Here is a 23,935-nt window from a genome sequence, read left to right as displayed (position 1 = left end):
TCGCACATGGCTAGCGCCAGTCAAATCTATTCGTGTACACCAGGGACAGCCGAGTCCACAGAGAGATATTAAGAGGCAGGAAAAACATTTTTATTAGCTCCAAGTGAAAAAATAAACAACCTGATGGTCGTCCCAGAAGGCAGAGTGACCCAAGGCAACAGATAATAGAGAAGCTGGCTTGGGCCTGCATGGAAGTTGTTGCAACAACTCGATGTGACCGCTCTTATGAATTGGTTCGCCAAATAAAAGACATCTTTCACATTCAAATGTTGCTTGGTTTTTCTCCAAAATGGGAACCTGACATGAGCTATGCTTTGGTATATACAGTACAGTCGTGGTCAAAAGTTGACATACACTTGTAAAGAACATAATGTCATGGCAGTCTTGAGTTTCCAATAATTTCTACAACTCTTAGTTTTTTGTGATGGAGTGATTGGAGAACATACTTGTTTGTCACAAAAAACATTCATGAAGTTTGGTTCTTTTATGAATTTATTATGGGTCTACTGAAAATGTGACCAAATCTGCTGGGTCAAAAGTATACATACAGCAATGTTAATTTTTGGTTACATGTCCCTTGGCAAGTTTCACTGCAATAAGGCGCTTTTGGTAGCCATCCACAAGCTTCTGGCAAGCTTCTGCTTGAATTTTTGACCACTCCTCTTGACAAAATTGGTGCAGTTCAGCTAAATTTGTTGGTTTTCTGACATGGACTTGTTTCTTCAGCATTGTCCAAACGTTTAAGTCAGGACTTTGGGAAGGCCATTCTAAAACCTTAATTATAGCCTGATTTAGCCATTCCTTTACCACTTTTGACATGCGTTTGGGGTTATTGTCCTGTTGGAACACCCAACTGCGCCCAAGACCCAACCTCCGGGCTGATGATTATAGGTTGTCCTGAAGAATTTGGAGGTAATCCTCCTTTTTTACTGTCCCATTTACTCTCTGTAAAGCACCAGTTCCATTGGCAGCAAAACAGTCCCAGAGCATAATACTACCACCACCATGCTTGACGGTAGGAATTGTGTTCCTGGGATTAAAGGCCTCACCTTTTCTCCTCCAAACATATTGCTGGGTATTGTGGCCAAACAGCTAAATTTTAGTTTTATCTGACCACAGAACTTTCCTCTATAAGTTTTTAGCTTTATCCTTGTGATAATATATTGCTTGTTAAGAATCAAAATGGAGTGCACTACTGTGCTGTCAGTGTCAACTAGTTTGCCGTCTGAACGGTCATTAATATATAGTGTTTGAACTTATTTTACACTTAAACACTACACCAGTGATTCTTAAACTTTTTTCAACAATATTCATTAAAAACAAGGCAGAGGTTTTATTTAACAAGTATATTTACTAATGTTGGCCACTGTAACATTACACACAGTTTGAACAGTAATACTGTGTTTGAATATTTAGTTAAGTGATTTTTTTTGGCATACCACTAGATGGAGCCAGGTACCTGCAATTTAAGAATTACTGTACTACACGGTTAAAAGTGTAAAAAAAAAAAAACAAGACTTTGAAAAGAGATTGAAAGAGTTTTTTATTTGCCTTACTGGGAACCCACCGGTTAATGTGTCTGCAGCATTAATACTAATTAACCATTTGTCCACTGTCTCCAATACGCAGCTCCAAGAAGCGTTTGTGTATTTTATTAAATTTTACATATAATGTAATCCCTCGTTTATCGCTATTAATTGGCGCCGGACAGGTCCGCAATAAATTAATTTCCGTGAAGTAGGAATCATTACATGTCAGTTGAATATTTTCCATAGCTAGAGCATAAAACACACGTGTACAACCTAGATGCATTTTTCAAAATTATGAGAGCCCTCTAGACATGATATTACACCCTTTAGTCAGCTTTACACTCTTTTAATCCAATATAGTAATGCTACCTGAGGCTCAGGCAATCAGTGGCCATAACACTGAACAGCGTGATCTGGTTGGTTTGGTCTCTAATGGGCAATTATTGTTGAATGTGCTTAAAAAAAAATCACATACAACAACGTAACATTTAAGGGGAACTGCACTATTTTTGGAATTTTGCCTATTGTTCACAATCATTATGAAAGACATGACCACGGATGTACTGTATGTTTTCAATACCTTCTAACTAAAAAATAAACGTAAATAAAAGTCTGCTTACAATGGAGCCAAACAGTGGAATAACTTGAATATGACCAAATATTAGTGATATTGCAGACAAACTATAGCGGCGCCGTGATCACAAGCTTGTGTGCCAATGTTGACATCATCGAGTGGTAAGCCGCTTCCTCGCCTGTGGAAGTTTGTTGTAGATCATAGACCATGCCTCTCACCTGGATAGTCGAAGGAAGAGGACATATTCCGACGAGTTGGTACACTTTGACAGCCAATTTAGCCGCAAAATGAAGTGAAGTGAATTATATTTATATAGCGCTTTTTCTCTAGTGACTCAAAGCGCTTTACAATATATGAAACCCAATATCTAAATTACATTTAAACCAGCATGGGTGTCACTGGGAGCAGGTGGGTAAAGTGGCTTGCCCAAGGACACAACAGCAGTGACTAGGCTGGCGGATGCGGGGATCGAACCTAGAACCCTCAAGTTGCTGGCACGTCCACTCTACCAACCGAGCTATGGCGAGAACGACACGAAAAGTCGCTTAGTTATACCTCTTTCTTCTTCACGAGGATTATCAGTCATTCTTCATCTAAACGGGACTATAACAAGATTCTATTAGTCGGCATCCTAATGGCAGCAGACATTGTACAGTAAGTGATGTTTTATCATGTTTGTTGGCTCTTATGAAGTCTGCAGTGAGCGGAAAAAAGCTAACGTTGCGAAGCATTTTTGAAAATAATGCGCCGCGTATGCTTAAAATGATAAAAATATGTAAATATTAAATGTTATAATAAATATGGCTGTTATTACATTACATATATACTTACATCATGGATATAAAACCTGAATGGAGGTGTTTGGAAGTTTTTTTAAGGGCGGAATAGAGCGCCGCCCATGAGCTCCATTGTAAGCAGACTTTTGTTTGCATTTATTTACTATTTAGAATGCATAAAAAAAGTTACCTAGTACATTTTGCCTAATTAGCGCGTGCATTCACACTGGAGATGAATTGATTTTAAAGTGTTCATCTTAGATAACCCAATGTTTTGCTTCTTGCGAAAGAGCAGTCACTTGAAAAACATGGGCCCAGACAAAACATCTGAACTTGGAAAGATAATATTTTTTCCATCAAGCCAACGGCTATTTTGTATTATATTGACTATAAACCCACTCTTATCTAACAGGTCGCGGAAAATATTTTGAGTTGCGGCGACAGCTTTCCTTTTCAGGAGAAAACAGACTGCAGCCACCGGCTATCTTACACAGCGGACAATCGGACGACATCAAGGTGAGAGTTGACGGTTTTGCAACAGCGAAGGCGAAGACAAAGAGATTAGAAACAGGCTAATCTTTTATATTGCACTCAATTTCAGGAGCAAAGACCAAACTTTGATTTAGGTTGGGGGACACACAACTAATTACCAAGGGCACACATGCAGACACAGATGTCTTAAAATAGTCAAAGACTCAGCAATTTGATTCAGAGTAGTGGGATTCGACTATTGACCTTGTAGTCAAATTATCTAATATTAATCCTCTCTCCACCTCTGGGGGAAGACTGAGTTAAAACCTGCTGGGGCCCCACAAACAGCAGGTGTGTTGGAAGGATAAATTCATTGTGTTCACCTTGTCTTCTTTAAATATTAGAACAATATTCTGGTGTGCAGACAATACTTTTTAGGAAAAGGAGGTAAGGAATTCATCTTAGTTTCGGCTGTGTCTGCAACCGTCCTAAGAGCTTCCTGCTGACGTCACGTCTCTAAAAACAGCTGGCTGTGTTTTGACCTCCCAGGTCTTTTTTTATATAAAAACTATTTGTAGGCACTAGGGTTGTACGGTATACCCGTATTAGTATAGTACCATGATACTAATGAATCATATTTGATACTATATTGCCTCTAAAAAGTACCAGTCCGCCACCCACCCGTCGTCAAGTCGTGTCATTGCTGGTTTACGAGCAGACGAGCATGTTCGGCAGCGCACAATCATGGACTACTTACAAGCAGACACAGGGTGTAGACAGAAAAGGGAGAATGGACACATTTTGGCTTAAAAACTAACGATAAAGGTGAAGTTATAACACTGAAATGCCCACCGGAAGAGGTGCTTTAAGACATGGCTGGCTTGCTAGCGGCTAAAGTCTAGCCCCAGTCGGCAGTGTTTTAGCTACTTCTAAATCACTAATCCTCGCCTCCATGGCGACAAATAAAGTACGTTTCTCACAAGTATCATCCCTGCAGGACGAGGAATAGCTAAACATGCTTCACTACACACCCTAGCTCACCGACGTCACAATGTAAACAAACGCTATTGAGGGAACTACACCTAACATCCACTAACGATACCAAGTACAGGCGCATATCAAGTTGATATTTTTTGGCATCACAACATCTTCTTTCGTTTTTTTTACATTTATATTATGTTTATACACTCAGGAAATATGTCCCTGGACACATGAGGACTTTGAATATGACCAATGTAGGATCCTGTAACGACTTGGTATCGGATTGATACCCAAATTTGTGGTATCATCCAAAACTAATGTAAATTATCAAACAACAGAAGAATAACTGATTATTACATTTGAACAGAAGTGTAGATAGAACATGTTAAAAGAGAAAGTAAGCAGATATTAACAGTAAATTAACAAGTAGATTAATAATTCCTTTTCTACCACATGTCAATAATTTTGACAAAATAATAGAATGATAAATGACACAATATGTTACTGCATATGTCAGCAAACTAAATTAGGAGCCTTTGTTTGCTTACTTACTAGTAAAAGACAAGTTGTCTTGTATGTTCACCATTTTATTTAAGGATAAATTTGCAATAAGAAACATATGTTTAATGTACCCTAGGATTTTTTGTTAAAATAAAGCCAATAATGCAATTTTTTGTGGTCCCCTTTATTTAGAAAAGTATCTAAATAATTTTGGTACCGGTACCAATATTGGTATCGGGACAACACTAGTCTGCATACATTAATATTTTATTAATTTTGTTGGGAAAATGTTTCTACACAACAGATGAGATTGAGCCTCGTAGGGGAGTGCTGCTGTTAGACACGGAGTTCGCCGTGCTATCGCGCAACTCCGGCAGACCAAATCCCACCGTCGACCGTGGTGACACGCGCCAAAAATTGGACACAGCACGGTCGCCGGGACGCACCGTCTCAGAAACTTTGTTCATATTTACACGCGGACATGGCTGCGTTTAGTTTCCGCCATGCTGCAAAAACAAAGCACTTTACGGCAGCTGAGTCAAAATCGGGCGGCTCAGCCTCCGATCACTAATCACTGAAAAAGCTCAAATCAGAAACCATACATGGTTTCAAAGCTGCAATTTGTGTTTGTTTACAAAGCATGGGATAATGGAAGGCATAAAGGGAACCAAATGAGAACCATTTTCCATAAATGTCCCTGACATTATAAAGACAAAACTAAATTGTGCACTAGAACTCTTTCATTAAAGATGATGCTATACAGTATGTGCAGGCGTAGCGAGCAGCTAAGGGCAATGTGATTATTCTCTCTCGTGTCTCTAAAGTCTGTTTGTAGTGGCATTATAAAAATGGTAATCTTGTGTCATCACTACCTGGACAAGGTAGAATTATCCTCACAGTCTGCTCTAATGACATTCTTGACCAGGAAAGAGCAAAAAGGTCTCAAAGGCCCTCATGTCATGCTTTACACATTTTAATGAGCATTTTAACTCTAATTCCTGCAGGGGTTTTCTAGAGACCTATAAGAAGTGTCTTTAGTGGCTTTGCGGGCTGCACTAAATACACGTCATTAAAAGGAGCTGAGAAGCTATTCAAGATATTCGACTGCTAATCAAATCAACGTTTTGTGAGCTTATTTATTGTACATTATGTTGAGACACGAGACAATGAAAATCATTCCTGCATTTTTTGTCTTCTTTGTTCAAGAAGAAACATTTGTATGTGCCATGACTATTATTTCAACAAGTATACTCACTATGTCTTGTTCTGAGTTGTGTTCATTTCTATTGTCCAAGGTGGCGGTTATCAATAATAACTGGCAAGAAGAATAATCGGGTTGAATACATGACACCTCTATGCAACATGGAACAAACATGTGGAAGTACACCTTGGGCTTTGAATGTAGATTAGTTTGAGTCACTTAACTCAGATTATGCAACTTGGTGGTTATTAATAACTGGTCGGAAAAATGATTGCAGGAATTATACGTACAGTATGTTGCGTGTGCACATGTGCTTGTGCATGATAAAGCATATACTGTACTTTCTATCTTTCGCAACTTGAGGGTTCCGGGCTTGATTCCAGCTTCTGCCATCCTAATCACGGCCGTTGTGTCTTTGGCAAGACAATTCACTCGACTGGCCCCCAGTGGCACCTACACTGGTGTATGAATGTGCAGGACTCCCTTGAAAATCTCAATGGGGCTTTCCTAGTAAATTAAGTGAATTATATTTTTAGAGCGCTTTTCTCGAGAGACTCAAAGCGCTTTATATAGTGAAACCCATTATCTACATATTTAAGCTACATTTAATTGTGGGTGGTACTGGGGGAAGATGGGTAAAGTGTCTTTCCCAAGGACACGGCAACAGGCGGAAGCGGGGATCGAAACTGGAACTGAGCCACGCCCCCCCCCCCCCGCCCTAATAGAGATTTTTAAAAATTATCTGATTTTACTCTGGATTATTTTGAGTCTAATTCCATTACAATCATCCTTCTTTTATTGCTGTTAATTGGGTTCCTTAAATAACCACGATAAATTAATTTCCACAAAGTAGGAATCAATAATTAATTATTTTTTTTCCATTGCTATAGCATAAAAATACGTTTACTACCTTCTGAATAAGTTTTCTTCGACTTTATGAGAGCCTTATACACATGAAATAACACCCTGTAGTCACCTTTACACTCTTTCAAATATTGTAGTAATGCCTTCTGAGGCTGAGCCAATCAGGGACCATGATACTGAACAGCTAAATGTGATTGGTTAGATGTCCTCTAGTGCAGTGTTTTTCAACCACTGTGCCGCGGCACAGTAGTGTGCCGTGAAATACAGTCTGGTGTGCCGTGGGAGATTATCTAATTTCACCTATTTGGGTTAAAAATATTTTTTGCAAACTACTAATTATAGTCTGCAAATTATGTGCCGTTGTGGAGTGTCAGTGCAGTCTAGAGCTCGGCAGAGTAACCATGTAATACTCTTCCATATCAGTATGTGGCAGCAGGTAGCTAATTGCTTTGTAGGTGTCGGAAACAGCGGGAGGCAGTGTGCAGGTGAAAATGTGTCTAATGCTTAAACCAGAAATAAACAAAAGGTGAGTGCACCTAAGAAAAGGCATTGAAGCTTAGGGAAGGCTATGCAGAACGAAACAAAAACTGAACTGGCTAAAAAGTAAATAAAAACAGAATGCTGGACGACAGCAAAGACTTACAGCTTGTGGAGCAAAGTACATCTGTACATGACATGACAATCAACAATGTCCCCACAAAGAAGGATAACAACAACTTAAATAGTCTTGATTGCTAAAACAAAGCAGATGAGGGGAATACCATTTAAGGAAGACATAAAACTGCTACAGGAAAACACCAACAAAACAGGAAAAGCCACCAAAATAGGAGCGCAAGACAAAAACTAAAACACGACACAGGAAAACAGCAAAAAACACAAAATAAGTCACGGCGTGATGTGACAGGTCGTGACAGTACACCTACTTTGAGACAAGAGCTATATTGATGCATGGTTGGTTATGGTTTAAAGTCATATCCAACAATTGCGACTTTTTACTGTCAACTGAGTTTCATTTTTTAATGATTTCTGCTGGTGGTGTGCCTCCGGATATTTTCAATAAGAAAATGTGCCTCGGCTCAAAAAAGGTTGAAAAACACTGCTCTAGTGGTCATTACTACTGTAGTATTGATATTTTTAGTTTATTTAGACATTTTTATGCTAAAAATGATTGATTTCGGACCAAAAATGTTTTCATTATTTTGAGTTTTTATGTTTACCATGCAATGTGGAAGTTTTCCTTAATATAGTGTGGGGAATGGCTGCATTATTTATATAACACGTTCACGTTGTCCAAATGTATGTCCACGAGCAAGTGTAGCTGGGCTTTGACTTTGTGGATTACAGTATTCCCTCGGAACAAAGAGGAAAAGAACCATCCGGATTGTTCTAGGCGCAAAGTTGAAAAGCCAGCATCTGTGATGGTATGGGGGTGTATTAGTGCCCAAGGCATGGGTAACTTACACATCTGTGAAGGCACCATTAATGCTGAAAGGTACGTACAGGTTTTGGAGCAACATGTGTTGCCATCCAAGCAACGTTATAATGGATGCCCCTGCTTATTTCAGCAATACAATGCCAAGCGACGTGTTACAACAGCGTGGCTTCATAGTAAAGAGTGCGGGTACTAGACTGGCCTGCCTGTAGTCCAGACCTGTCTCCCATTGAAAATGTGTGGCGCAATATTAAGCCTAAAATGCCACAACGGAGACCCCGGACTGTTGAACAACTTAAGCTGTACATCAAGCAAGAATGGGAAAGAATTCCACCTGAAAAGCTTCAAAAATTGGTCTCCTCAGTTCACAAACGTTTACTGAGTGTTGTTAAAAGGAAAGGCCATGTAACACAGTGGTAAAAATGCCCCTGTGCCAACTTTTTTGCAATGTGTTGCTGCCATTATTATTTGCAAAAAAGAAAATTAAGTTTCTCAGTTAAATTAAATTAAATATATTGTCTTCGCAGTATATTCAATTGAATATAAGTTGAAAAGGATTTTCAAATCATTATATTCTGTTTTTATTTACGACAACGTGCCAACTTCACTGGTTTTGTATATATACAGTATATATATACAGTATATATATATATATATATATATATATATATATATATATATATATATATATATACACACACACACACACACACACACACACACACAGTATAAAGATATAATGAATATATAACTAATAAAAAAATTGGATAAAGATAATGTAAAAGTTCGACTTCTACCTCGTTTACTTCCGTGATAACCTCCTTTTGTAATCAATCAGAAATATCAAGCAGCTAAAATGTGCCAAACATGGATAAGTGTGGAAAGTGTTTTGCATCTTTCCCAACATGCTTTGTAATAGATTTAAATGGGTGTAATTTTGATTTTTTTTATGGTGCATGGACGTTTTTTTTTTATAATGTCCACAAAGTTCAGTGAGAAGTTTGTTATGTGTGACCATTTCTATTGACATTTTTTGTTGGTCAGATTTTTTTTCCACCATGACTAGGTAAGGTTGTTTGAATTGGGTCATACAAGTCAATGCTGCACATGTTGCCATTTCAAGCATAATTAAAGGTCTTTGACCAAAAATTACTGACATTGTCCACTAGATGACAATATAACAGCAACAATTTTCTGAATAATTATTGGTAGTTTGGACTCCCTTGGTGTAGCTTAATAAGAGTCTAGAGAGGGGATAATATAACAACACTTTTTAGTGTTAGTATAATTGCAACACGTAAGGGGAGGATCCGATCGATCCATAAATTAGTGGGCAATTTCATATATAATTAATTCCAGAGTGATCAGGTCAGTATTTTAATTTTCTAATTTTCTAAATTTTCTTGATGTCGTTTTTGTTGATGTTTACAAACTCAGGGATAAATTCCCTGGACACAGGAGGACTTAAATGAGTAGTAGATAGTAGTTTTTACTATTGTATCATTGACTGTTTTCATCAAACAATTGAATGTGATAAAAGAGATTAAGGAACTGGTTCAAATGTTGTGTTAATATTGTTAAACTGTCAATAGCACTCACCATAAAGAAATACCCTTAATCATGACAACCAAACAACTGTGTTAATCGCATGTGGGCCGTCAGATATGCACAGTTCAAAATAACAAGGTACATTTCTGCATGTTAGTGGGTGGTGGACGTCCTCTTACTCTACATTTCTGGGTTCATATTTTGTTTGTGTAGTTTAAATCCTGGGAGAGGGGCAATGCAGATACCATGCCTAAATGACAAACTTAATGAGCTTGCTGCAGAGGTTACGTTGCTCCTACCATCCTGTCGTGTCATCCAGGGGCAAAAAAAGAGCACTTTATAGCATGTGTAATCCTTTTTTAGTGCAGGTTTTATCAAAGCTGCCAGACACCAATAGGAAGGTTTTTTTTGCTGAGGCAGGGAACTTTCATTCCAAGTACGGTATCTAAAATCCACTCCAAGTCTTTAAAACTTCAAATTTATGTATCAAACCTGGGTCTATAAGCACATGACCACAGAACTTGACAATTGAGCTTGAGAAAAAGTGGATGGAAAAAAGCCAAAGAGAAAAGCCACCGATACTGGACCATAGACTCCCTCTGAAAGACCGGCAAACAGACTCTGCATTCTAAGTAGAAGAAAACGGGACTTGTTTTCTTAGGGGTGGGTGCTAAGTAGTGTTGTCTAAAAGAGCCAGATGAGCCAGCGCTGTGTGACTAAAATCTTGGCACAAATACACACATGCGTGTCAAGGACCTTTTAGCTCATTTGCATTCTAAATACTTTAAATACCCTCCAATCCTTTATGCAGTCCACTCTGTTCTGGTCTTTTCCATTGTGCTGCTGCTTCCATTGGGACCACAGCAGAAGTCTTGTTGTGCCTCAAAGTGGAAAAAACCGAGCTAAAATGCAAGGCTGGATGATAATATTGGCCAACATGATGAAGTCTACACAAACAGCGCTCAAATAACACTTGGTTATAGCTCTATTGTTAGGTCTGAAGTGGTAGAAAAGACCTGATCAGAATCAGCTTTATTGGCCAAAAGTATGTTAAACGTATACAAAAATCTACTTTGTAGACTTTGTCTCTTTTTTTAGCGGTGAAAAAAGGGATTAACATATTTATAGTACAATTTTATGAGAGATTATTATGGGACCTGAGGGGAAAAGTGTGTGCGTTAATAGTAAACTATCCTTCCTCTCATTCATTCTCACTCCAAACAAGGAACAACTTGCAACAAATAATAAAACTATCCCATTAATCATCATTTTAAAGGATAGTAAGAGAAACGGTACACAAGCTGTCTTTAAGCCTGTTTTTAGACTTGTATTCACCATGTGCAATGATGCAACAACATAAAGCTGTAGTTTGTCGTTTATGTATTTTATTTTCTTTTATTTTGTCTCGTTTTACTGTTGTCCGTTGCCTCTCAGCCAAGCAAACCTTACTAATGCGAATGTGTGGTCATTTGTCTTACCTAGATACGTATAGGTTTATTAGTGAAAAAACAAATTTGTTCCCAAAAAGAATGCAGTTAAGGGGTCCTATTTTGCAAAAGTAAGGTTTTTTTTTTACCTGTTAGCACCTGTTTTTGTGTATATGGGATCTGCCTAAGTCTTGAAAATGTGAACTCAAACCATGCAAGCATGGCGGAGATTTTTATAAAATAATCTTGCCTCCTTCCAAACATGCTTTAAATGAGCCGCTTGGAATTTGAGACTTTGACGTATTTTGCCTACGTCAGCAGATATCTCCATATATAGTGATTTTTATTCAAAGTTGCAGTCAATAACTTCCTCCTTGTTCTCTATTTTCTTGTTGTGGGGCAATTGTCACTATTCCTAATACAAAGTAGCATATAGTTCTAAGTTATATCTGTCAGTAGACTGCATAAGGAAGCGCTAAAAACGACAACATGGCTGACGGGGTGAAGGCACAGTCGAAGGGGGCTTGGCCTGGAGGAGGACTTCAGCACGTAAATGAGACAACCAACAAAATGGCGCATTCTGAAGAGACGGCCAGAAAGCGGCTTAAAGATGGTCTGTAAAACCAAATTTACGCAACATTTTGACCAAAGCACCACCATTACATGTTAAGTAGACCAAAAAGAAGTGTTTTACATTTAGAAAAATAATTAGGATATGACCCCTTTTAACGGGTGCTTACGGACTGTATCCCTGCTGACTGTATTGATCTATATTGATATATATTGTAGGAACCAGAAATATTAATAACAGAAAGAAACAACCCTTTTGTGCAAATGAGTGTGAATGAGTGTAAATGGGGGAGGGAGGTTTTTGGGGTCGGTGCACAAATTGTAAGTGTATCTTGTGTTTTTTATGTTGATTTAATTTAAAAAAAATAAAAATGATATTTTTTATTTTTTTATTTCTTGTGCGGCCCGGTACCAATCGATCCACGGACCGGTACCGGGCCGCGGCCCGGTGTTAGGGGACCACTGGTCTACATAACATGTAATGGTGGTTCTTTGGTCAAAATGTTGCCTTCAAGCCGCTTTCTGACATGGATGCACCATTTTGTGGGCGATCTTACGTAGCTCACCTTTGGCAGCGTCTTCTCCCCGTCATCTTTGTTGTAGCGGTGTAGCGTGCAAGGACGGGAGTGGAAGAAGTGTCAAAAGATGGAGCTAACTGTTTTAATGACATTCAGACTGTATTTAAATCAATAACGGAGCAGCATCTCCTCATCTGTGGCCCACTAGTGAAACAACAACGCCTGAAATGTGTTCCGTGAAAAACCGTCCGACCGGAACACTCTAATAATAAAGTTCCTTGGGTGAATAATGTAAACTCACTACACCGGTTTTATGTTTTAGCGCTTTCATGGCGAGTATACCGACAGATATAATGTAATAACTTTACGATACTTTATATTAGAAATGGCAACAGCGGAGGATAAATGTTCCACAACAAGCAGATAGATAAAAAGAAGAATTTTCAGGACTTATGCAGATCCCAAATACAGATTGGCAGGTACCAGAAGGTAAGAAAAGTTTTTTTTGCATAATATTGCGAAACAAATGCCAGACAATATGTCTTACCTTATACACACACACCATAATAATACTCGTATGTTGAAGCACAGTACAATCCATCAAGCGGTGCGGCTTCATAGCTTACCGAAGTCGTACTGAAGCATTTTGATGGATTTTTGAGCGCCGTGTGTAATGTTCTATATTTTCAATGGAACATATAAAGTGTTGGCGTTGTTTACTTGAGTCATATTGCAGTCTACACGTATCTCTTATGTGTGACTGCCATCTACTGGTCACACTTATCATTTCACCATGTACCAAATAAAATAGCTTTGAGGTCGGTAAGCACAACCAAAATGAATCCGCACATTAGGTGCAGTGGGTTACAAGGCGCACTGTCAAGTTTTGAGAAAATGAGAGGATTTTAAGTGCGCCTTATAGTCCAAACAATACAGTACTAGTTCAGTGCTAATTTTTAAGTGGGACCTGGCCCGTGTGGTGGACAAATTGGGCCTCAAAGTCAAAAAGGTTAAGAACCCCTGACAAAGTGCAGGGAAGTGCATTTGTGTGCTTTTAAACTGTTTTGAATATTACTTCATGACTGAATATTAAATATTAACTTCAGTCATGTTTAATCAGGGGGAGTGTTTCCTTTGCAGCATTCAGTTCAGCAGCCACCACTTTTAATGCCGCAGTTTTGGTTCAGACCATCCAAAAAGTAGGGCAGAGCGATACTTCTCTAGGACCGCTCCTCACAGAGACTATGCTTGTCTTGGAACAATCTGGCTTCAAAATTGTACTTTAAATCATCAGTGAGGTGTGTGTGTGTGTGTGTGTGTTGTAAAATTTTAAATGTAAACACCAATGAACAGTTTAAGTTGACATGTGTGAATATCACTTGTGCCACACTTAGTAGGAGGAGAAAAAGGCACCATATGCAGCATGTGAGAGAGGCCTCTTAGGAACACCTGTGCTCTATTATCACAGACATATTGTCTTAGCACCTCGCTTTGTTCCTGCGCTCAAAAATAGGAAACAGCGCTCTTGAGAAAACTCTTGTGGTGCTTAATGGCGTATGGAGTATCAAGAACATATAAGGCAGAATAAAAACAAACCAACACAATAAGAATGAAAGGTTGTTAATCACTAGTTAGTCAAAACTTTGAGAGCTTTTGATGAAACTTACAGAAAATGTCAGAAATGGGATCAGGAAGAAAAGATCAGAATATTTGAATTATTAGTTAGTCAAAACATTATGGACAGATTTTGATGAAACTTACAGGAAATGTAAGAAATGGGATCAGAAAGAAAATATCAGAATATTCAAATTATTAGTTAGTTGGTCAAAACATTGAGAGATGTTGATTAAACTTACAGGAAATGTCAGGAATGGGATCAAAAAGAAAATATTAGAATATTCAAATTAATAGTTACTCAAAACATTATGGACAGATTTTGATGAAACTTTCAGGAAATGTCAGAAATGGTATCAGAAAAAAAATATTAGAATATTCTGATTATTAGTTAGTTGGTCAAAACATTGAGATTTTGATGAAACTTACAGGAAATGTCAGGAAAGGGATCAGAAAGAAAATATTAGAATATTCAAATGAATAGTTATTCAAAACAGACGGATTTTGATGACACTTTCAAGAAATGTCAAAAATAGGATCAGAAAGAAAATATTAGAATATTCTAATTATCAGTCAGTTGGTCAAAACATTGAGAGATTTTGATTAAACTTTCAGGAAATGTCAGAAATGGGATCAGAAAGAGAAATATTAGAATATTCTAATTATTAGTTGGTCAAAACATAATGGACGGATTTTGATGAAACTTACAGGAAATGTCAGGAATGGGATCAGAAAGAAAATATTTGAATATTGTAATTATCAGTTAGTTGGTCAAAACAAAGAGATGTTGATGAAACTTTCAGGAAATGTCAGGAATGGGATCAGAAAGAAAATATTAGAATATTCAAATTAATAGTTACTCAAAACATTATGGACGGATTTTGATGAACCTTTCAGGAAATGTCAAAAATGGGATCAGGAATAAAATATTAGAATATTCTAATTAGTAGTTAGTCAAACATTATGGACAGATTTTGATGAAACTTTCAGGAAATGTCAGAAATGGGATCAGAAAGAAATAGTAGATTTTGGGGGTGTTCTGGGTAATTTCTATTATATTACCTAACGTTTACGTTACTGAGCTTCTGTGTTTGTATGCGAGAGGCTCAGCCACAGAGACGAAGAGAGTGGATGACTGACAAAATGGTTCAGTCAATTTATGTCATTCCGCTAGAGAACAAACATGCCCAGGTGCTGAGACCAATACATAACGTGAACCATCTTGCAGCCTGTTTGGAAGTGACAGACGGACAAAACCCAGCACGGACTTGGAAATTTCAATATAGCTTTCAATTCGCTGGGGTTTGTCTATCCGTCTGTTGGTTAGTTAGCAACCAAACTCAAAAGGTTATTGTTGGATTTTCATTAAACCTTCAGGAAATGTCAGGAATGGGATAAGTAACAGGTGACTACATTTTGGGGTGAACCAGATCTCCGTCTCAATTCAGGATTTTTTAAAGGATTCGTTACTATAAGAAGATAAGGCCTGGCTAGGTTCTAGTTCTAAAATAACATTTCCCATAGGAAATATTGTTATAGGCCTGCGCCGTTTGGCCTAAAAAAAAAATCGCCAATTTTTTCCCCCTACTTTTTATAGAAACCAATGAGTAGAAATGAGAGATAATTCAAAAGAAGTTTTTCTTTTATTTGATTAAAAAATAGTAGTTTGAAATGACATTGCATACACTGCATTTAGGCCCCTTTTACACGGCATCTGATTTGTTTGCCCTCAAGTGAAACGGATCTGATTTTTTTACCCAATCTAAATTCTACCAAGTGCTTAAAATCTGATATTTTCGCATCAGAATCAGGCCAGATCAGGAGGTAGTCCGAATCTGATTGGAATCTGATCTTTTTAAATGCAACTTCAGTCTCAACGGCAATGCGACCTGAATGCGACACGTATGTGACTTTTTCATCAGCTTTGGGTGAGCTCCGTCATTCGCGTGCAAGGGGAAAGATGCAGCCCGCCAGTGGAAGTGGATAATTCATCACTAAATCCAGTTTCGGTGAGCAAAGTCCATTTTCGATGGCAGAATTTTCAGTGCATCACTGGTCATTAATGCGCAAATAATAGGCTATATGTAATATATGAATAAATATTTTGATTTCGAAGAAATAGCTAATGTTGAAGGACCGGAATCGACACTGTGGCGTATTTGCTTACATAAAGTTAACGTTGATCCACTCTGATGTCTGTGCCTCCTCTACTTAACAGCCATAAAAAGATTATATATACACTGCCATTCAAAAGTTTGGGGTCACATTGAAATGTCCTTATTTTTGAAGGAAAAGCACTGTACTTTTCAATGAAGATAACTTTAAACTAGTCTTAACTTTAAAGAAATACATTCTATACATTGCTAATGTGGTAAATGACTATTCTAGCTGCAAATGTCTGGTTTTTGGTGCAATATCTACATAGGTGTATAGAGGCCCATTTCCAGCAACTATCACTCCAGTGTTCTAATGGTACAATGTGTTTGCTCATTGGCTCAGAAGGCTAATTGATGATTAGAAAACCCTTGTGCAATCATGTTCACACATCTGAAAACAGTTTAGCTCGTTACAGAAGTTACAAAACTGACCTTCCTTTGAGCAGATTGAGTTTCTGGAGCATCACATTTGTGGGGTCAATTAAACGCTCAAAATGGCCAGAAAAAGAGAACTTTCATCTGAGACTCGACAGTCTATTCTTGTTCTTAGAAATGAAGGCTATTCCACAAGATCGGTATATATATATATATATATATATATATATATATATATATATATATATATATATATATATATATATATATATATATATATATATATATATATATATATATATATATATATATATATATATATCCCATTGTAATGGGAATAATTTCCCCTCTGGGATTAATAAAGTATTTCTGATTCTGATTTCTGATTCTGAATAATGTTGTTTTTAGACCAGATATATGTTGTACTTTTTATGGAATCATTTTCAAAGAACACAATAAGACCTTTCTCTGGGAAGCAATACTTCCGTCTTGAGTAAAATACATTTGTAAATAAAAATGTACTGTTATACATTGTATGCAAATAAATAATCAAGTAAAAGGACAACAGTTTCAGTGAGTTAAAAAAGTAAACGCAGGCCTTTTAATTCCCATATGTTGGCGGTGTGCAGAAGGACTGCTTTAGTGATCGTTCTCCACTGTGATTCTTTCTCACCATACACAATACCTTGTGTGCACAAACATGCTTTAAATGAGCCGTTTGGAATTTGAGACTCTGACGTATTTTGCCTTAATTATACATCAGCAGATAGCTCCATATATAGTGAAAGTTTACCCGAAGAGCTTTGCGCGAGTACGCCATTTTTATTCAATTGTGGACCAAAGTAGCAGTCAATAAGTTCCTCCTTTTTCTCCATCTTCTTGTTGTGGGATCATTGTCACTATTCCAAATACAAAGTAGCATATAGTTGTAACTTATATTTGTCAGTAGACTGCATATGGAAGCGCTAAAAATTACAACATTGCTGACAGGGTGAAGGCACAGTCGAAGGGGGCTTGGCCTGGAGGGCTTCAGCACATAAATGAGACAGCCAACAAAACGGCGCATTCTGAAGAGACGGTCAGAAAGCGGCTTGAAGATGGTCTGTAAAACAAAATCTATACAAAATTTTGACCAACGCACCACCACTACCTTGAGTGCACAAATACCACTCGGGTTTTCATCCATTTCACTGTCCTTAAGTCAAACACAAGTACAAATAGACGGAATAGAAATTGAAAGAGTAAATGAAAGCAAATTTCTAGGTATAATGATTGATGATAAATTGAACTGGAAATCTCATGTAAAAATATACAACATAAAGTAGCAAGAAACACGTCAATAATGAATAAAGCAAAACATGTTCTAGACCAAAAATCACTTCATATTCTCTACTGCTTACTAGTGTTACCATATCTGAGTTATTGTGTAGAAATATGGGGAAATAACTACAAAAGTACACTTCATTCACTAACGGTGTTACAAAAAAGATCAGTTAGAATAATACATAATGTTGGATATAGAGAACAAATCCTTTATTTATTGAATCAAAGATACTGAAATTCCACGACATAGTGAATTTGCAAGTAGCTAAAATTATACATAAAGCAAACTATCATCTGCTACCCAAGAATATACAACAATTCTTCTCAAAAAAAGAGGAGAAATATAATCTTAGAGAAAAATGTAATTTAAAACATTTGTATGCACATACAACACTTAAGACCTTCAGTATATCAGTATGTGGAATTAAATTATGGAATGGATTAAGCAAAGCAATCAAACAATGTACTAATATGATCCACTTCAAGAAACTCTTCAAACTTAAAGTGTTTACAAAGTACAAAGAAGAAGAACCATGATAAACATTCTGAATTTATTTCATCCATCCATTCATTCATTGTCAAAACAATCTTACTCATCTCATCATATGAAATATAACTTACTTCACCAATTATTATTTATTTATTTTCATTGTGATTACTTATGGAGTATATTGTGAATAAATTGAGTACTGGAAGTGAACAAAAGTTTTGGCAACTGTTATGTAAAAGAAAAGGGGTAGGATTGGGGACGGCGTGGCGAAGTTGGTAGAGTGGCCGTGCCAGCTTTTGATTGATTGATTGATTGAGACTTTTATTAGTAGGTTGCACAGTGAAGTACATATTCCGTACAATTGACCACTAAATGGTAACACCCGAATAAGTTTTTCAACTTGTTTAAGTCGGGGTCCACTTAAATTGATTCATGATACAGATATATACTATCATATATACTATCATCATAATACAGTCATCACACAAATTTACATTATTTACAATCAAGGGTGTGGGGGGGGGGGGATATGGACATCAAGTAGTGGACAGAGAGAGAGAGAGAGAGAGAGAGAGAGAGAGAGAGAGAGAGAGAGAGAGAGAGAGAGAGATCAGAAGGCATAAGAAAAAGTATCTGCATTTGATTGTTTACATTTGATTGTTAGCAATCCGGGGAGGGTGTTAGTTTAGGGTTGTAGTTTGACATGTACTTCGGTATCAGGGAGGTGTAGCGGATTTTATAGACTAGGCTCAGTGCTAGTTGTTTAACTCTGTCCTCCACCTTGAGCCAGCCCACTTAAAAGAAGTGGGTAGGAGTGAGGTGGGATCTGGGGTGGAGGTCTAGCAGTAACCTGACTAGCTTGTTCTGAGATGTTTGGAGTTTAGATTTGAGGGTTTTGGAGGTGCTAGGGTACCAGGAGGTGCATGCGTAATCGAAAAAGGGTTGAACGAGAGTTCCCGCCAGAATCCTTTAAGGTGCTTTTGTTGACCAGAGAGGAGATTCTGTAGAGAAATCTCGTTCGTTGGTTAACCTTTTTGATTACCTTGGTTGACATTTTATCACAGGAAAGGTTAGCCTCTAGAATGTAACCTAGGTAGGTGACCTCATCTTTCCTGGTGATAACAATGTCACCCACTTTTATGGTGAAGTCCTTGACTTTCTTGAGGTTGATGTGGGACCCAAACAGGATGGATTCTGTTTTACCCAAGTGGATGGATAGCTTGTTGTCAGCGAGCCAGGTGCAAGTTCTACAGAGCTCAGCACTGAGGATTTTCTCCACCTGTGACTTGTCCTTGCCGGATACCAGCAAGGCAGAGTCATCCGCAAACAAAAACAATTCACAGTTGCATGCCGATGACATGTCGTTTATGTATATTAGGAACAGTAAAGGTCCCAATATACTGCCTTGGGGGACTCCACAGCTCACCGAGAGGGGGGGGGGGACACGGTGCCGTTCACCTCTACCACCTGCTCCCTCCCCTCCAAGTAAGATTGCATCCAACTCCATGAGTTTTTTTTAAATCCGATTGCTCTGAGCTTATCCAACAGTATAGCGTGGTTAACGGTGTCAAAGGCCTTCTGAAGGTCCAGCATGACCATGCCGCAGTATTTGCCCGCGTCCACCTCATGTTTGATGTGGTCGGTCAGATAGAGAAGGCATGTGTCAGTGGAGTGGTTAGTTCTGAAGCCGGATTGGAATTTGTACATGAGTTTATTAGTGGCAAGGTAACTATCGACCTGTTCATAAACAATTTTTTCCATTACTTTCGAAATGGAACTGAGAATAGAAACAGGTCAGTAGTTGCCAGGTTCCAATTTGCTTCCTTTTTTAAAGAGGGGAGTTACTCTTGCAATCTTAAAATCTTTTGGTACTTGGCCTTGTGTAATTGATAGGTTTATTATGTGTGTGATGATCGGGGCAATGATGGAGGCAGAGTCCCTGAGGAATCTGGAGGGAATATTATCAAGCTTGTTAGGGTGGAGCGCGCTCAATTTTTTAAACACCTCATCAGCTGTGACCATTTCTAATTTGAAATCATCGTTGGATACTCCTAGCTTTCTGTAGAAGGCTTTAATGTGTTCTACACCAAAGCGACCAGAGTGGTGGGACAGCTTGTTGACAAGGGTTGCGGCTATGCTGGTGAAAAAGATGTTAAATCTGCTAGCTACCTCCATTTTGTCTGTAATGAGGGAGTCACCCTCTTTGATGCTGATGTTGGTGAGTCTTGTTTTAAGTTTCTGGCTGCAACCAGGAAGCTGGTTGTTGAGAATTTTCCAGAGCTCACGTGGCTTATTTGTGTTTTCCTCTATTTTGTCGTTAATGTAATTTTTTTTAAGGATTTAGTTAAGTTGGTTGACTTATTTCTTAATTTATTGCATTGCTTTTTGAGAGTTGAAAGGAGTAATTTGAGGTTGATATTATTGGGTTGTTTATCTACTTCTGTTTTACATTTTTGGTATTCAGAGTATTTCCTGTCTCTGTCTTTTATGGCAGCTAATAGGTCCGGATTCATCCATGGTTCCGAGCGGGCTTTGATCCTGACTGTTTTCACGGGAGCCATGTCATTTAGTATCTTTAGGAACGCCGTTTTGAAGCGATCCCAAGCAACATTGACCAGGTTGCTCGCGAGCACAGGGGACCAGTCCCACTCTAATTTTAAATTGAAATTGTCATTGGAGTATTTTTTGAGGGATCTGGATTGGGCTGTTATGTGGCCATTGGCTTTAGGTTTAGCTATTTTGCGGGTGCAGAAGGTTAGATAGTGGTCGCTAAGACAAACAGATCATGACCCCACTATTTTTTATTTTAGGCCGGCCTGAAGTGAGAATGAGATCTATGGTTGATTGGGTGGAATCACACACCCTTGTAGGTAGCGCTATTAGCTGGGAAAGACCGTGCAGATTACAAAACTTGCTGAAGGATCTGAAGACAGGCGCATCTTTGCGCAATCAGAGGGTTGCTGGTTACTGGGGTTCAATCCCCACCTTCTACCATCCTAGTCACGTCCGTTGTGTCCTTGGGCAAGACACTTCACCCTTGCTCCTGATGGCTGCTGGTTAGCGCCTTGCATGGCAGCTCCCGCCATCAGTGTGTAAATGTGTGTGTGAATGGGTGAATGTGGAAATACTGTCAAAGCGCTTTGAGTACCTTGGAGGTAGAAAAGCGCTATACAAGTATAACCCATTTATCATTTATTTATCATTAAATAAGCTCTGCTTCTTCTTACTCCTTTTCGAACATGTTGAAAAGAGAAACTGGAAATTGTGATGTATCATGTGGTATGCTTGAATGTTCGAAATAAACTCAAACTCAACTCAACTTTTCTGCTGCAGTTCTGAAGACGCTTTACCGTTTGTTGATGGAAGGGGCAGGGGCGGTACGGCGTTCGTTCATGTTGCAGCATGTGGAGAATCATCCATGTTTAAAAATGGGATCGCATACGTGTGCAGCTCTAGTGCAAGTATATGTTAAAAGAGGATAAAGTACACAATGGCGCTTCTTAGAGTCACACACTCTGTCGGAGGCCAAGCTGGATTCTTCCAGCTATCCATCATGCAAGGGAATCTAAAATCCGGATTTGAAAAAAGTGCACTTGGCAAGGTCAAATCATCCTATAATCATCAATGGCGTGACTGTTTTAAAGGATGTGTGAGCCAGCACTTTAACGCGGATGAGTGATGGCAGCCTTTTAGAAAAGTGGCGCTGGAGAATAAACGTATGTCTTCAAGTAATAAATGAAGCAATACAGGCTTTAGTGTTGTCCCTCAGGGTTTAAGTGCCAAAAACGATGTTTTTAATCTTCCAATAGACATGCTGGTATCTGTGTGTACTCGATCATATCTTCAACCTCCTCACATCACATACCTGCTTGTCCTTGTCCTTGGATTTTCCGCTGCCAGACACCCGCGACGAGGTGACATCGCGGGGGATGACAGAGATTTGATGCAGTGGCATGTTCATCCCAGCACAACCGACCAGGGAGGCTCACACACTCGCTTCCTGTCCCGACGCCACAGCAACGGGCATGATGGTTTTCAACTGCAACGCCGCGCTTGGATACCCTGTAGAAGGCAAAGGTGAACACACACATTAGCATCAGGGGGCATAAATTACTAAAGACAAAAAAACATAATTGCAGCTGCACTATAGATAAACGTGAATCAATTAGATAAGAACATGTGGAAGAAGCACACAGTCACAGCATGTTTGGATCATTTTAAAATATATAGTTGTTTAAAAAGAACTCCCAACTCAGAATTAATATGAAGAAATTCACATTGGACATGAACTACTGGGGCGGTATAGCTCGGTTGGTAGAGTGGCCGTGCCAGCAACTTGAGGGTTCCAGGTTCGATCCCCGCTTCCATCCTAGTCACTGCCGTTGTGTCCTTGGGCAAGACACTTTACCCACCTGCTCCCAGTGCCACCCACACTGGTTTAAATGTAACTTAGATATTGGGTTTCAATATGTAAAAGCGCTTTGAGTCACTGGAGAAAAGCGCTACATAAATATAATTCACAACTCACACACAATGTCCGCACACATTGTTTTTCTTGTATTATTATTATTTACAGACCATCTTCAAGTCGCTTTCTGACAGTTGCTTCAGGATACACAGTTTTGTGGGCAGTCTTATTTACATGGCTCACCTACGACAGATTCTTCACCCCGTCATCTTTGTTGTAGCGGTGTAGCGTGCAAGGACGGGAGTGGGAGAAGTGTCAAAAGATGGAGTTAACTGTTTTAATGACATTCAGACTTTACTTAAATCAATAACGAAGCGGCATCTCCTCATCCGTGGCTCACTAGTGCAACAACAACGCCGGAAATGTGTGCCGAGAAACAACGTCCGACCGGAACTCTCTAATAACTAAAGTTCCGTGGATGAATTATGTAAACCCACTACACTGGTAGTTTTAGCACTTTCATAGCGAGTCTACTGACATATATAAGTTAGAACTTTACGCCCCATAACAAGAAGATAGAGAACAAGGAGAAACTTATCGACTAAGGTGTTGGCACGGACGAAAAAGGCTGAAGTGCGCAAATTTTCAGGACTTTTGTAGATACCTAATACACATCAGCAGGTACCAGAAGGTAAGAAAAGTTGGTTTTACATGATATTGCGAAACAAAACGCCAGTTAATATGTCTGCTCATGGGTGCCATAAGTTTAAGCATGTCCTGGACATGACGTTAAAGTGCATCCGGCATTGGAGGCTCCTCTATGGGGTCTTGGGGCACTAGGAGGTTAACCCCTTAACTACTGTTACCCCAGGTGGCCCTTGGCAAAGGCCTAGTACCTGACTGCCCCCTAGCCAGGGATACGGTGAAGACCCCAACGGCGGAGCAGGCGGAAGACGGTAGATTTAAGAACTACCACAACGGCCGTGCTGGCGGAAGAAGGCTGCAGCAGAAAAGGGTCCCCAGTCGTCTTGGACTCCATGCCACTGGACCCTGACCCGGATCCGTCAAGGATCGTGTGGTGACTGTCTGTGCACCAGTCTCCCCACGTAAAACAAAGTCACGCACAGGCATCCTCCATAAAGGGATACACCCCTACCAGGAGGATCGTCATACTCGT

General features: G+C 38.9%; 1 protein-coding gene across 2 annotated transcripts in view; it reads right to left on the bottom strand.

Moving 5' to 3' along the window:
• The window catches only part of marchf8 (membrane-associated ring finger (C3HC4) 8), a 195,675-nt gene that overhangs the window by 112,622 nt on the left and 59,118 nt on the right, over positions 1-23,935 (bottom strand). For both annotated transcript variants that reach the window (XM_062058204.1, XM_062058206.1), the window contains one exon: positions 22,216-22,412. In XM_062058204.1, the coding sequence (XP_061914188.1) occupies positions 22,216-22,311 (96 nt within the window). In that variant the 5' untranslated portion in view covers positions 22,312-22,412. The remainder of the gene's footprint in view (positions 1-22,215; positions 22,413-23,935) is intronic.

This window comes from Entelurus aequoreus, linkage group LG09 (assembly GCF_033978785.1).
Source record: "Entelurus aequoreus isolate RoL-2023_Sb linkage group LG09, RoL_Eaeq_v1.1, whole genome shotgun sequence".
Classification (NCBI taxonomy): domain Eukaryota; kingdom Metazoa; phylum Chordata; class Actinopteri; order Syngnathiformes; family Syngnathidae; genus Entelurus; species Entelurus aequoreus.
This window is presented reverse-complemented; position numbering and strand designations above follow the sequence as displayed.